This window comes from Varanus komodoensis, unplaced genomic scaffold (genome assembly GCF_004798865.1).
Source record: "Varanus komodoensis strain SLA01 unplaced genomic scaffold, ASM479886v1 scaffold21, whole genome shotgun sequence".
Classification (NCBI taxonomy): domain Eukaryota; kingdom Metazoa; phylum Chordata; class Lepidosauria; order Squamata; family Varanidae; genus Varanus; species Varanus komodoensis.
Genome location: NW_025335589.1, coordinates 11,080,340 through 11,095,554, shown reverse-complemented (window position 1 = coordinate 11,095,554; position 15,215 = coordinate 11,080,340). Strand labels below are relative to the sequence as shown.

Sequence of the window (15,215 nt, the reverse complement as noted above, 5' to 3'; positions counted from 1 at the left end):
AGTCCCCCTGAAATCAGTGTGACATCAGGTAGTCATGAGTAATTTGTTCCATCAACTTCAGCAGAACTAAAGCAAACAGAATATAATTTCCAGGAACAGGGGAACTTACCTCAAAATATTTTCATATATTGTGAGCTAAATAAATTCATATTACAAGGCAAGTAGTTTTGAACATTGACACAATTGAAAGTTACAAAAACTCTCTTAGCAACCTAGGACTTGATTTAACAACTTGATCTTGGCTATACTGTTTAGTCTGTTTCCCGTGTCCCAGTGAAACTTTTCAATTTCAGCTGTCATCACATTGCACAGAAGCTCAGTAACTCCTGCGAAGTTAGAATGCACAAGCTAGAAATAATCACTTTTCCAGCTGCCTAGAACAGCTGTTACAATGGGTCTTTGCTCTTATGTTACCCAGAAAAAAATGTTAAAAACATGCTGGATTGAAGACAATTCAATCTCACTAAAATTTTCCCCAGTATCAAATTGAAACTTACTGCCATCAGAAATAACCATGTTCAAGCCTTTCAATATATATTTAGGGTTTGGGGATATATGGAAATCTCTAGGAAATCTCTCTCTTTATCTGCACTGCATCCGTTTGGCTCAGAGATGGACTGAACAAGGCAGTGATCTTGAACAATGAAGAATGGCAAAAAATGCAGGAGGGAGCTGGCATCATAAAAAGGTCTGGTGCCACACACCTGCAGTACTGTAAGAGGGTGGCAATTTCCAAAATGAGAATGACTTGCTTTTTCCTGCTATACAAAAAGGGTGGCCATATTGTATGTTGATGGCAAAGCAAATCTTGTATTCTGACCTTGGAGTCTGGACAAAAAACCATTAACGTCACCCAGAGGAGAGCTGAAAGGAAGAAACTACTACATAAGCACAAAAGAGAGGGCCAATAGGTCAATCTGGTGCTTCCACATCATTTTAAATCAGGAGTATTTTTGACCAAGTCTTATACAGAGGTATTAAAACAGAAACCTTCACCTATCCAATGGAAAAATGTAGGGAACAGCAGAGAGTTTCTGCCCTTGGATGAGTATTAAGTCTTCTTTGGACTATTTCTTTCCCATTTTTTCCTTTGTCTTTCTCTGCTTCTCTCTCCTTCCATCCCCCCATCCCTGCCAACACAACATACACACTATATTGTACACAAATTAATCACATAGATCACTGTGGTAACATAAATGGTCTCTCTCTTGCTAATGAACTCCATCCGTTTACTTTGCCTTAATGTTTATGTACCATAAAAGGTCGGGTTTGAATATTTACATTTCACTCAGAAACAATTACCTTTTTCTAAAGTAATAAAAACACAAAGAAAGTTATAGAAATGCTTAGTAATAACTATAGAAAGCATTTTTCACACATAAAATATTTGCAGTCTAGTTTCTTGAACATTTATACAATTTCCAAGTGTCAGTCTCATATGTTTACTGAATTCTAATAAACGACATTTAAAAAAGAAAAAATCTACAGTAGAAGCTTTGTTTTATGTATTTGTTTGCTTATTTTAGAATTTGTAAAGCCTCGCTTGTTATATGCATATTCCAGCAGAAGTTCCTTTGCTATGTAACAGCCATAAACAGCAACCCAAGCACTACTGCACAAGGTTGGCCATGTTCCTGTCCCATTGCCCCAGTTCCACCAGTAATACTGTAGCATTTCCACATATATGGGTTTATTTCAAGTAGCTATCCTTGCTTACAATCATGCCTGGCACTAGAATACTGTTCAGGGCCATCTCTACCTTGAGCATGAAGGTGGTGGCTTCCATGGGCAGCAGATGGCACCCAGCAGTGTAATGCTTGCTTCTCACTAGAGAGGGATGGTTGCTACCTCTCCAAGACACCTGCTGCCAATGTCACAGGCAACGCTTCAAAAAAGACTCCTGACCAAGTTAACGGGCTGAGAGACAGCAGTGTGGTCTGCTCCAGAACCCTACGCCAGCATCCCCCAAGTTGGTGCCCTCTAAATGCACTGGAGGGAGTTCCATCATTCCCTTTAGCCCTGCTTCTCAAGAGGGATGGAAGTTGTCATCTGACACCAGCTTTGGAGAGGCTGCCCAAAGCTCCCAGGCTCCTCTCAGGTAGAATCAGGACAGGGCACAAAATTGTCCATCCCAGGCAGCAAAATGTCTTGGGCCCTCCGTGATGTGACCAAATAAAAGTGCTCAGAAGCCTTTACTGCCATCTGCCCTTTCCCTTTGATCACATATTCATTGATCATATAGAGAGCGTAGATCAAAATTCTCCAAATTTAATCTGTTGTTGGCATGATTTAACATTGCTTGCTCAGAGACTGGCCAGTAACTAAATTATGTTAGAGCACACCGCTGAGATAGGCAATTTCTCCTGCTGCTACTGTAATCATTCATATGTGGCCTAAAATAACTGCAGTCCTGAGGCAGATATAAAATAGTTTATGAGGCATATGCCCAGCTAGTATTAATTACAAAGCAGTAGAGGGTTTAAAAAATACAATGCCTCATCTCAGTGACCTTTAGACGAAGTTTCGTAGAATAATATAGCATTTCCATTCTTGTGTTCTGTAGTGAGGAGCCAGCAGTGGGTTAAGCTAGATCCAACACTGGGCAGGGCCTCCCCAGTTCTCTTTTCTTGCCCTTTCTCTATATCACAAATTCCTCCCTGCTAAGAGAAGATGGTGAAACAAAGAAGAAAAAGGAAGGATTGAGCGCCTCACTCTTGATCATTCTAGATTTAGACAACAATGTAACGTATGATCGAGCATGGATTCAGTGTGAGTTGTCCTTGAACTGTGAGTTGTCACTGAAAAATAGCCTATTGTGTTGTTTTAACCCAGTCACACTAAACATAGGTCATTAACCATGAACAACTCATGTGGGTTGTGAACTGTGAGCTTTTTGTGGTTAACAAACCATGGTTTGGGAGTACAAGTACAGCTGGGTTCAGACAACACAATAACAGAATTCTACAACAACACATGATTCAATAGCAAATCACACTCAACCCATAGTCAACCCTTGAGTGTGGATTATCATGTTGTGTGAACCCAGTCAGTCTTTCACACAGGCATACACAAGCTTCTTTTATTATTTTACAAGGAATTCTATAACATCTACTTTATCTTTCACTGAGGAAGCCATGTCAAACCCTTGCCAGCCTTTCTGGTTTAAGGTTCTAAATCATACTCAAGGCAAAATAAATGCTACCTTACCTGCTACCTTAAAAACATGTTGCCATCAATCAACATTAAGACTGAAGCCAAGTAGAAAACAGAAATGCCTACGCACTATCACAAAACTGATCTTAAATGTATATAAATTGTTCAAAACTTCTGACTTCCCATAATTCCTGTTATGCAAAATTCCTGCACCAAAACAGACACTGATACACAGAAAAGATTGGAGGATCTCCATTTTAATCCTTTGCAACCTTTTCTGTGGGAATGAAGGTTGAAAATCCACTTGTTAGTCCCACCGCCTAAAGACAAGACACCTCCCTCATGTTGCTTTGCCTCTTACAACCACTGCTATACAATCTGTGGCTGACTTGGAAGGATCCTGGAGTCCCCTAGAGGCTCACAGCATATCTTGCATTTTACTAAGACCCTGCGACAGGTAACGTGCCCTAGACAACACCTGCAGGCCATCAGGTACTATGTGCTGTTGCAACAATGTTGGGGAAGAAGAAGACACATCTCTTAAACCAGCCTCTATAGCCTGACTGGTAGTCAGGAGAACCCATCCATGTAGTGGTGCTGGGTACCACCGTAGGGTCACTATAACACCACCACTTCCTTCTGTGCAGGCCATGTGCAGTGTCTATTCCTAGGCACAGCAGGGCATCGTGCATTCTGGGATCTTGGCCACCTCTCTGTGAGGGGAATTGGCACTAGTCCTTGCCTCTTTCCCTTCCCCTTAACAAGAAGAAAATATCCATGTTGGATCTTGAAAAAGATGGTTAAACATGTTGAAAAATGGACTCTGAAGACAGTTTTTAAAATGCATAAATGCTGTTCCCTTTTAAAAGCACTTTTGGGTATGAGTTGAGTTGGAAATGTCTCTTTCCATTTAATATCTTAGATTCCTGTGTCATAATCTGACATCCTGATTTATGTCAGTCATATTACATTGCTTCACATGCCTACCCTAACAAGCAACCCTTTACATTTCCCTGTGGAAATGTACTCAAAGAGAAGTGCAAGCAACTTGAGGACAAGCAACTACTATCATGTTTGAGTCCTGCAATGAAAAATACTTCAGAACTGAACATTGTTGCTGAAGAGGACCAGTCACATGTCTATTCTATGTGTGCCATCCTTTGGCCTACCAAAATTGTCTGGGAGGCCATAGGAGCCTTTGGAATCCCGGCTCTGAAATCATGTGATGCCACTGCATCCCACTCATTATCGTCAGTGCAGGAAGAACCATGCAGACTACCCACCCTCACTTTACAACTGGCCTTGGAAAGGAAAGAAATAATAGTGGAGTGCCAGTGGACAGGGAGAACAGGAAGCTGTGGATGTGGACCTACTCTGATTTGGATGGGCATTCCAGACTCCTTCGCTCCCTCTCCCTTGTACTAAATCTAGACAATTGAAAATAGCCATCTAGATGTACCCATTGCACAGTGTGGTAGAGGCAGAAATGATCACAAAAGTACCTTGTGCCAGACATAGAATGATAAGATGGAGGTTTAAATGCAACTGGAATGGGGGAAATAAGTGTGCTGTCTGGGTATCTTGAACATTATAGGCACAGCCAGAGTAAAGAAATTAGATTTTTCTGTTCCTAGAATTTCATACATATACTCTATGCTTTTTCTCATTCAAATTCTGTTCCAAGGATGCCCCAAATTCAGTGATTTGGATAAAATATGCAAAGTGGAAATATTTGCTTCCCAGAGCTACTTGTTCATTGAATGGTTCTGAATGTTCTATCAAGGACAGAGAGAACAAGGGAAAAGGGAAGGGCATGGAAATTAGGACTTGAAAGGCAAGTGCCAGTTATTAATCAAAGGGCTGAAAGCAGTTGAAAAGAACCAATACAGAATACAAAAACCATATACCTTATGGCTTCTCTTTCTTGTTGTTACTTGCCATCAAATCATCTATGGTTCATGGTGACCCTACAAATGAATGCTCTCCAAAACATACTGTTCTTCACAGCCTTGCTTAGCTCTTGTAGACTAAAGGCTGTGCCTTCCTTTATAGAATTGATTAATCTCAGGGTTGATCATCCTGCTCTTCTTCTGCCTTCAGCTTTCCCCAGAATTATTGTATTCTCCAGCGAGTTTTCTTCTGATATCCATGAAATACTACAGCTTCAGTTTTTACATGTTTGCTTCTAAGAAAAGCTCTGGCTTGATTTGGTCTAGGACCCACTTTCTGTTAGCCCAAGGTATTTGCAAAGCTCTCCTTCAGCACCATGTTTTAAACACATCTAACCTCTCCAGATTTCACATCCATTCATAGTAATTATAAATACAATCATGTGGATGTTCTTGTCCTTGGTCTCCAGTGAAATATCCTTGCACTTGATTTTCTTTCTAGTTACTACATTGCTGCACTTCCAAGTGCAAATTTCCCTCTATTTTTTTTTTTTTTTTGGCTGCAGTCTTCTTTTGACTTTATAAGGTATCTAAAATCTTTCACAATTTTTATCTCTGCATTGTTAACCTTGAAGTTTTTTAATTCTTCTCTGGTCATAAATTTTGTTTCCTTAATGTTCATTGCAGTCCTGCTTTTGCATTTTCTTCTTTCTCTTTCATCTGGAGTTGTTTCAATTCACTGCTGTTTTCTGCCAGTAATATGGTATTATATGTGCAACTTAAATTCTATTTATTATTGTGAGCTGCCCTGAGGCTTCGGCGAATGGGGCGGCATAGAAGCCTTCTAAATAAATAAATAAATAACTGATCTATCTTCTACCAGTTTTCACTCCTGCTTCTTCTGATCCTAATCCGGTGTTCCTTATATGTTCTTTGTATAGATTGAACAGATAAGGAGATAAAATGCACCCTCTTCTGATGCTTTTGCCTATAGAAAAGCTTTGTATTTCTCCATATGCTGCCCTAACAGTAGCTTTTTGTTCATGATACAAGTTAAGCATCAGGACAATCAAGTGCTGAGGCACACTTATTTCTTTCAGAACCGTCCATGGCTTCTCATGATGCACACAGTAAAATTTTTGCAATAATCTAAAGAAGGGCAGACTGATCTTCATTTGAAAACTGTTGGTATGCTCTAGTAACCAATATCTAATATCGTTTGGAAACTGACACATCTAAAGAAACAATGGCCTAGTCTGAACATTATACTAAGCTATGGTATGGTTTGTTGAAATGTGATTTATTGTTGGACCTGAACCCATCTCTGCAAACAAACCATGGTTTGTTTATTAGCTACAAACTACAAACAGAAGTCATGGTTTCTTCTTGGTTTAAACCTTGGCTTGTTGATGTCTGTACACAGAAGCATGGTTTACCCTGGTTTGTTTGCAGTGTTCTCCATCCTGAAACAAACAGGCCATGAGAATATACTAAACTATGATAACCAATCAAAGAGATGTATGTGCCAAAACAGAAATTGCACATGCCAGAGAGGTCTGGAGAGGGACACTATGCGTGGATGTTTTATGCAAATATGGAAGCCTGTGAGCCAAAATACGAGAACTAGAGTGCCTGGAATTAAGGAGTCACTTAGCAAAAGCAGTATGAGAACAAACGACCCAGAAAGCTAGCAAAATGGTGGGAGATTAATAAACCAGAAATAGGAAAAACAGGCCACAATTTGTTTGCTTGTCTTAAGCAACAGACCATGGTTACATGCATTAACATCACATGCTAATACAGCTACTATTTTAAAATATTGCTTTTACAGAATCCATCCAACTCATAATATTCTGTGATGCAGTCATCATGTATATGTTTTTTTAAAGATTGTATAACTGTTTCTATGTGTGATTTTAATATCAGGTCTTTTGAGGCATCATTCATCCTGGGTTCTATTCCAGCATGTAAACTAACTGGACCAGAGATGATCCAGAAACAATAATAATAACATCCAAATTACAACTAATTAGATAGGTGCAACTGAGCCTTATATTTTGCTTTGCTCCAGTATAACTATGCATGATCCTAATTCCTGTTGGGACCAGTGTGCTCTGGAAAGGAGAGATTAAACTCCCACACTCATTTTAAAAAAACCAAAACAAAACCTGAAATTCTACACACAAGGGAAAAAGTTAAAAAAGGAAGAAAGCAATTTCAACTAGAGTCAATATAGACATCTTTTCTTTCCTATATTCCCCTTTAGCCCTGAACTAAAATCTGGAATTTCAGCAGAAAACCAGAATGTGGGGTGATGTGTAATCCTTCCATCCCTAGACATGCTGGTCTTGATCTAAACTGGGACTCTGTGCTGTTACAGTGGAGTAAACTTAAATATCAGACTTATCCATGCCATTAGCAGAAGGTTGTTTGTCTCTTGGCTTCCTCATGCTGGGAAATCAATACAGCCGATGTATTTTCTTTCCAGTGATTTTTATTCCAGCATCTTAAAATGTATAGAGTTCCATGTGTTGCTTGCTTCATTTGCATTCATTTTATTTATTTCTAAGATTCATTAGGTGCCCCGTACCTGAAAGCTCTCAGAGCAATCCATAATAAAGAACACAAGTAAAATCCAAAACATGTACAAACAGAAACAGCAGGATAAAATATTCAGTTAAAAGAAATAATCAGTTAAGCACAACAGTTGCTAAGAACAGGAATCAGAAGAAAAATCTACTGGAATTTAACAGAGCATGCCCTGCACCCCTGACTGTCAAAGGTTCTTGCTTTATTCTATATGGCCCTTCAAATATGTATATGGTCCTTCAAATATATATATATATATATTTCTTCAATGACTCTGGTGATCATGATGATTTTGCTAAATATTTGTATATAACATTACAGACTATAGGACAATATGATCCACTTTCCCTTGCTCCATATAAGCTGTAAATTACCCTTAGCACCATTATTTTTTCTTTTCCAATATTTAACCGCTGACCTAGAATTTATTAGCAAATTCAGTTTTTATTGAATTCAGATTCGATCAGTTTTGGGAGTATTGTTCTCATTACAAAAGGTAATGAACCTGCTTTAGTGAGAAAGATAGCATTTGCAAGAAAGATTGAAATTTCATCAGTGAATGGGTCTCTGTTTTTACTTTACCTACCTTTGTATTCTGTACAAAGATGTGACAGAACTACTGCTGCTCTTTCAATATGGAAAATGTGAATAACACCATGCACCTGATAAAGCGGGAGCTAATCGGTGAATCCTAATGCCAAAATACAATTCTTGAGTCTTTAACATATCACATTCTCATGATGATATTGCTAGCCTAGATTCTAGTACTGTCACTACTTCTGCTCCTGTCATCGCCATTAATACTCTATTAACTGTGTCCTTTTCTCAGAGTACCCTATTCTAAGTATACGAGCAAAGTAGCATACCTTAATTGTACTAGTATGTGCTCCTGGATATTCTTTTTCTTCTAGTGTTGACCAGCGCTGTATAAATTTTGATACCAGGGGATCATCATAGTCCACTATCTGAAATCCTGAGACATTGGCCCCTCCAAATTGTATTTTTGATAAGTCTCCATCAGTAAATCCCTAAGCATTGAAAACATTGGTCAGCTGGACAGGAATCCACATTTTCTACCACATATCACTAAGAAAGCTCAGGTAACATACACATTTGAACCCTGAAAGTTCCCCACCTTTTCTTCTTTTTAGACCAGCAATGACTACAAGCATCATAGAAGGATCTTGGTTCTCTTCCTTGCCATTTAGCTTTATGAGCTTGGGTGAATAGGCACTGATTCACTCAAGCAGTGTCTCAGGTTTTTGCAGGGAAGGAGCAGAATGCAGCTCAAAATCCTATGCATATGCAGAAGACACTTGGGAACCTAGTCACTTAAACCAGCATGGTTTTGATGTACTTAGACAAGTGAATAAAGCTTGCATCATTCTGTAATGTCAAGTAGCAGTAAATCATGGTTTAGTACATGAATGAGCAAGAATAAGCTTTAGCTTTCTGTGCCCTCCACCCAGGCAGCCATGAGAAGACTTCCTGCCTAACATTAATCACATGCTGTCATGACCTCTTAAAAAGACAGTTGTTGTTGTTGTTGTTATATGCCATCAACTTGTCTCTGACTTATGGTGACCCTACGAATGAATGCCCTCCAACATGTCCTGTCTGTCACAACCCTGTTCAGTTCTTTTAAACTCAAGGCTGTGACTTCCTTTACGGAATCAATCCATCTCATAGTTGCTCTTCCTCCTCTTCTTCTTTCAATTCTCCCTAACATGATCAAGGCAGTGAGCTATTTTAAAAGATTCAGAAGGTGTACTGCTGAGACTGTAATTTTCTTTCAGGCAAGTCTGCTTAGGACCAGAGACTATGAACACTGTGTGTGTGGCGGTGGGGGTGGAGGTGAAGGAAAAGAAGTGTGAAGAAGATGGAAGGAATGGGTTCAGCATTCTTGTGGCGAGAAAGCAGCCCTGTGGAACCAAGTGCACAGAAGAAGACTATGTATGAATGCTGGAGATTAGGAAAGAGAGAGGGCAAAGAAAAGGGAAAAGATGTCTGGCCCAAGGATATCCCATCTCAAACTCTGGATCAACTAGGATGTTTTGTCTAAGATGTTTTCTAGACAGAAAATATAAACCTATCCATCCGTCTGTCCATTATATTTATATCCCAACCTTTTCCCTGCAAGGAATTCAAGGAAGCTTACATAATCTTCCATTTTATTCTCTCAACAACCCCATGAAGCAGGTTCAGCTGAGGGTGAGTGACTGGCCCAAAATCACCCTGTGATAGGAAGTAGAACCTGGTTCTCCTGTATCTCAGCTCATCCACTACACTCCCATAACACAACACAACACAACACAACAAAGGTAACTTACCAGATTTGCAATGATGTAGTGATATCCTTTTACATGTTTACCAATTGTAATAACCTAGAAGAGAATCAAATTACCGATCTGATGGGGGGAGAGGGGAGGCACAGGGACATATAATAACATAATATATTATACTATAAAATTTGTGATGATGGAACTAAACTAGCGTCACATTAAGTACTTTAGTTTAACTAGATAGTATGGAGGTGATGGAGTGACTTTTAATCTACCATTGATCAAATGCAAATGAAGATCTTTGTAGTTTATAATGGGGCCGATGAACACATGTACACATTAGACTTCCTTATCAATCTTCCCCAGCCAAAGGACCAAAGGTTATTTATTTAAAACATTTTTATGCTGCCCCCATCACAACAAAGCCTCGGGGTGGCTCACAACAGCCGTCTGTTATTGATCTAGCTTTGAGAATTAAGGACAGGACCCTACATGGGGTTTCAGACTACAGATTGGCTTCCCATCCCAGTTTAAAAGCATTTCCATTTGCTCACCTCTGTGGAAGTAACAGTACACATGGAGAGATGAAAAGACAAAAAAGTTGACACAGAGTTTATTTTGTGGAGCTCAGTGCTCGCACATTGCAGCTTTCTTGCCCCCTTACCATGTTAGAGCTTTGCATTCCCTATAAAGGCATCCCTGAGGATCTCAGAATCCTCAAGATTGACGTACAGCATGGTGGAGGGGAGAATTCCTGGGAACTGGGAATTTTCCACTCCCTACTTGGGTAAATCGAAGTTCTACCCACTCATCCAAGGTACCCTTTAGGTCCAAGAGAAACAGTTAAGGCAACATCTTTGTCCACAACACAGAAAGTATTTGAACTGTATATGATCGCCTGGTTGGGTTGTTTTACCCATTTATGTATTTATTAGAATATTTTTGCTACTGCTGAAATATGATATATGCACATATATAGCCAGAGATCATGCATGCAACATATACTGCATGTACACACACACACAGAATAAATCTTGGTGATAAATCAGCATTTCAGTCTGTTTTCCTTATGCTTACTCTCCTTGACCCTGGTAAAAATAGAATGTAGCAAACCTGATCTACAATGTCGTTGACTTTATCCCGTTCACAGTCAAGAATTACTCGTCTCTCCTTTTTTACCTCCAAATCTTGGAACAATGAGCGATATGTTTCATCTTTTCTATCATTGTTAATGTTTCCCACATTGATAGCCGTCACTTGCCATTTCTTTTCAGCTGCAGTATCCAGCACAGCTTGTAATGTTGACAAACCTGGAAGCACACAAAGAAAGACAATTGAACTAGATACACTATTGCTAGGCTGATATACTTCTAAGATAAATCAACCATTAGTTATGCAAATTAACACCATAAAGTGATGAACCACTACAGGTAGGGCATTTCTTGGATCCATAGAAAATTCTGTTCAAGGGAGATGGGACCAAGCTTATATAACTATATCTCTTTGTTTTCATTGTAGGTTACTTTTATCAGCCTTGGTGAGAATGGTTTCTGTGCTATTGTGTAGCACTGTATCTTGAAATGATTTCTCTCAGAAAATAATACAGTGACATCTGCTGAATCCATAACTAAAGGCTATTGAATAGTTTGTGTCCTTTATGTTTGCAACACAACACATTTAAAACGTTTTCTCCTATACCTTCTATCTCTCTCTTTTGCTTATGTGTGGGGGTGTGAGTGTCTTTATGCCTTCTTGTTTGAACTGCACATAAGGTGAAACACATTCTTTGTATGCAGAAGGTCACAGCTTCTATTCCTGCTTCTGAAACCCAAGAGACTTCATGACTGCTTTCATAGAACACAATAACCCACATTCAGTGGTGGAATATAGGTTGGCTGTGGCTTGTTGGTGAACCATGAGTTGGTGCTGAAATGTGGGCTATCATGTTGATTGAACCAAGCTGCACTAAGATACCATAGCTTGCTTAAAATCCATTAAGAGAATCAATGATTTGTTGCTGGGGTTTGAGCTGTGGGTTATATAGTTTGTTATCTTAACTGGGTTCAAACCACATGCTAACCATGATTCTAAAACTAGGCTTCTTTTATGAAGTGCTTAATTACTATTGGGCAAGCAGTGAATCTTTCTTCCTTAGTAGAATGGTGGGAGTGCAGCAGTTGCATCCTTCTCCTTGCTATACTGTTCTGCAGTGAGACAGTGAAACAGTCTTGTGAGGGGGACTTAAGTCAGAATGACCTTTGAGGTGAAATTACAAAAACTTTGGCAAGCTCTGGTTTTATCGCTTAGATCCTTGTTCATGCTTCTTCCTAACACAAAGCCCTATTTACTGGCACATTATGTATTTCTGTATTTACTTCTACCATCTCACAAAGTTATCTGGGCAGTTTCCATAATCCGTAGAAACAAAACAATAAAACACAATACAAATACCGTAAGATCAGAGCAGCATTTTAAAAAATTAAACAGTCAAAGCATATAGTAAATAATGACCCTGTAAAAAAGGAGAACACCTGGCCTGGTAACCAAGTAAATCTTTAAAGGCTTCAAGATAAAGGGCTGTCTCAATGCAGCACTGAAAAGATGACAAGGTTGGTACTAGGAAGGATGCTCCATAGATGGAGGCCCATCACAGAGAGCACTTCCCCTTGATGCCACCCTCTGAACATCCCTTGGAGGTGGTACTCAGATGAAGGTTCCAAAGATTGAGCATGGTGTCCAAATAGGTTGGCAGAGGTTTTCACAAGTGTTCTGGTCCCAAGCATTTAAGGCTTTATAGGTTAAAACCAGGAGCGTCAATAGGGCTCAGAAGCTTAAGGATGGCCAATGCCAGCAAGCCAGAACTGCTTTTATATGTGGATCCCTATGGATCCCAGCAATGGCTGCTAGATTCTGCATGGGGTGAAGCTTCTGAAAAGTCTTCTGATTACTGAATGTAGGCTACCCCTGTTCAGATACAGGCATAGCTGGGCCACCAGCCAAAGTCATTACAAGACACCTGAGTCTCAAGGGACAAAAATGGATCGAGAAGAACCCCCAGGCAACAAACCTGCTCCTTCAGGAGAAGTGCAACCCCATCTAGAACAGGTAGAATATCCCCCATCTGGTCAAACATGCAAACTAGTTATCAGGATCCTGTAGCTCAGAAGCAGACTGGGTTTGATGCAGTTGGGAGGACTATCAATCACTTGGCGGGCGTGTTTTGCATGAAGAAGTTCCCAGACTCAATCCTGGCATCTCCAGGTAGGGCTGGTAGACCTCTGACAGAAATACTGGAGAGCTGCTGATAGTCAGGGTAGACAATACTGAGTAAGCTGAAACAATACTTGGACTGCGGAGTGTATACTCATATGAGAGATACTCTAGCTAAACATTTCTACCTCCTCTTGCAGTCTCACTGGTTCTGGAGGCTAGTCTGTTTTTATGACACCAGTAGTGGGTATTGAATGCAGTAGATATATAGGGCAGGTAATTGCTCCTTTAGCAGCAAATCTAGCAGCAGATGGGCTCAGACCATAATTTGCCTGAGTAGACCAGACTAGGCTACTGCATTACCACATATTAACCTTGCTAATCAGTGTTAATTTAAACAGAAAGCCAGTGTAGTGATGCACAAAACCATTCTGGATCATAGGGAAGGTTGACATGCTTTCTTAATGGAATCTTAAAAGTATATGAAAAAGAAATACACACACACACACACACACACACACACATAAGCCTTTTTTATACCGTCCACCACCGAAGTCTCAGAAAGGTTTAACAGCAAAACAGAACCAAATAAAATAAAATGCAGCATGCCAATTAGTCTCTGACAATAAAACCTATATTAAAAAACAAACCTTAAAGTATTGGGAAAATAAAAAGGTTTTAGCCTAGCACCAAGAATAATAAAGTGATGGCACCAGCACTCCCAGGTCCGCAGCTTGGGAGTGCTCCTCGACCCAGAGCTTTCATTGGAAGCTCAGGTGACAGCAGTGGCGAGGAGCGCTTTCCTTCAGCTTCAGCTGATCCATCAGCTGCGCCCCTACCTGGAGTACGACTGCCTGGCGACAGTGACACACACATTGGTGACTTCCCGTCTTGACTTCTGTAACGCGCTCTATGTGGGGCTACCCTTGAAGACGGTCCGGATACTTCAATTGGTTCAAAATAGAGCTGCCAGGCTGCTGACAGGAACTGGGCGGTATGTTCACATGACTCCAGTCCTCCGTCAGCTTCATTGGCTTCCCATTGAAGTCCGGGCCCAATTCAAGGTGTTGGTGATGACCTATAAAGCCCTAAATGGCTTGGGTCCTGGCTACCTGAAGGAGTGCTTACATCCATATACTCCTGCCCGCTCCCTGAGATTTGCGGGAGAGGTCCTTCTCTGGGAACCCTCTGTGAAGGAAATTAGGAGGGTAGGTACTCGGAGGAAGGCTTTCTCTGCGGTGATGCCCAATCTATGGAATGCGCTCCCCAGAGAGGTCTGCCTGGCGCCATCGTTATTTGTTTTTCGGTGCCAGGCAAAGACCTTTTTATTCAAACGTCATTTTAATTGCTAATATTATTTCCTTATTTTATTCTTTGGCCAGGGCGACTTATTTTATATTGTAATTCATTTTATATTTTTAATGTATTATATTTTAATGTTTTGTGAGCCGCCCCGAGGCTTCGGCGAATGGGGCAGCATAGAAATTTTCTAAATAAAATAAATAAAATAAAATAAAAATAAACCTCTCTGGGGAATGTATTCCATAACTGGGGCACCACTGCAGATAAGGTCCTTCTCTGGGTAACCACCCTCCTAACTTCCTTCAAGGAGGGCTCCTGGAGAAGGGCCTCCATCCCAGATCTTAATGGGTGGGCAGGCACATATGGCAGGTAACCAGCTCCTAAGCCATCACAGTTTTCATGTGTAGGTAGAGTTAAATGGGTCCTTAGCCCCATCCCACACTTTCACGTGCAACTTTCTCTTCTGCATTATTATTCAGTCAGGTTATTTGGATGTGGTATGAGTAAGCAACTGAATGGTACATGTAGAGTGTCCTTCCCACCCCACTTCAAATGATGAACAACACTGATTATGCATCCTAATGTAGTGTGTCACCACACTGATTACTCACAATACATCTAAACAAAGGCAACAATGAAAGGCCATGGACCAAAACACTGATGAAAGTCTAACCCCAGGATATCTCGCATTGTAGATTAGTTTTAGATAAATAAACATACTATAACATTAGAAGAAGCTATCAAATTACTCTGCTTGCTAAATACTGAAGAAAATACCAAAACAATTTTT

The 15,215-nt window shown here is 40.2% G+C and overlaps 1 protein-coding gene across 3 annotated transcripts in view; it reads right to left on the bottom strand.

The window, feature by feature from the left end:
* GRIA2 (glutamate ionotropic receptor AMPA type subunit 2) overlaps positions 1-15,215 on the bottom strand; it is an 82,706-nt gene that overhangs the window by 21,769 nt on the left and 45,722 nt on the right. For all 3 annotated transcript variants that reach the window (XM_044430694.1, XM_044430693.1, XM_044430695.1), the window contains exons 4-6: positions 11,027-11,223; positions 9,962-10,015; positions 8,498-8,659 (exon numbers count right to left, since the gene is read on the bottom strand). In XM_044430694.1, coding sequence (XP_044286629.1) covers positions 8,498-8,659; positions 9,962-10,015; positions 11,027-11,223 — 413 coding nt within the window. The remainder of the gene's footprint in view (positions 1-8,497; positions 8,660-9,961; positions 10,016-11,026; positions 11,224-15,215) is intronic.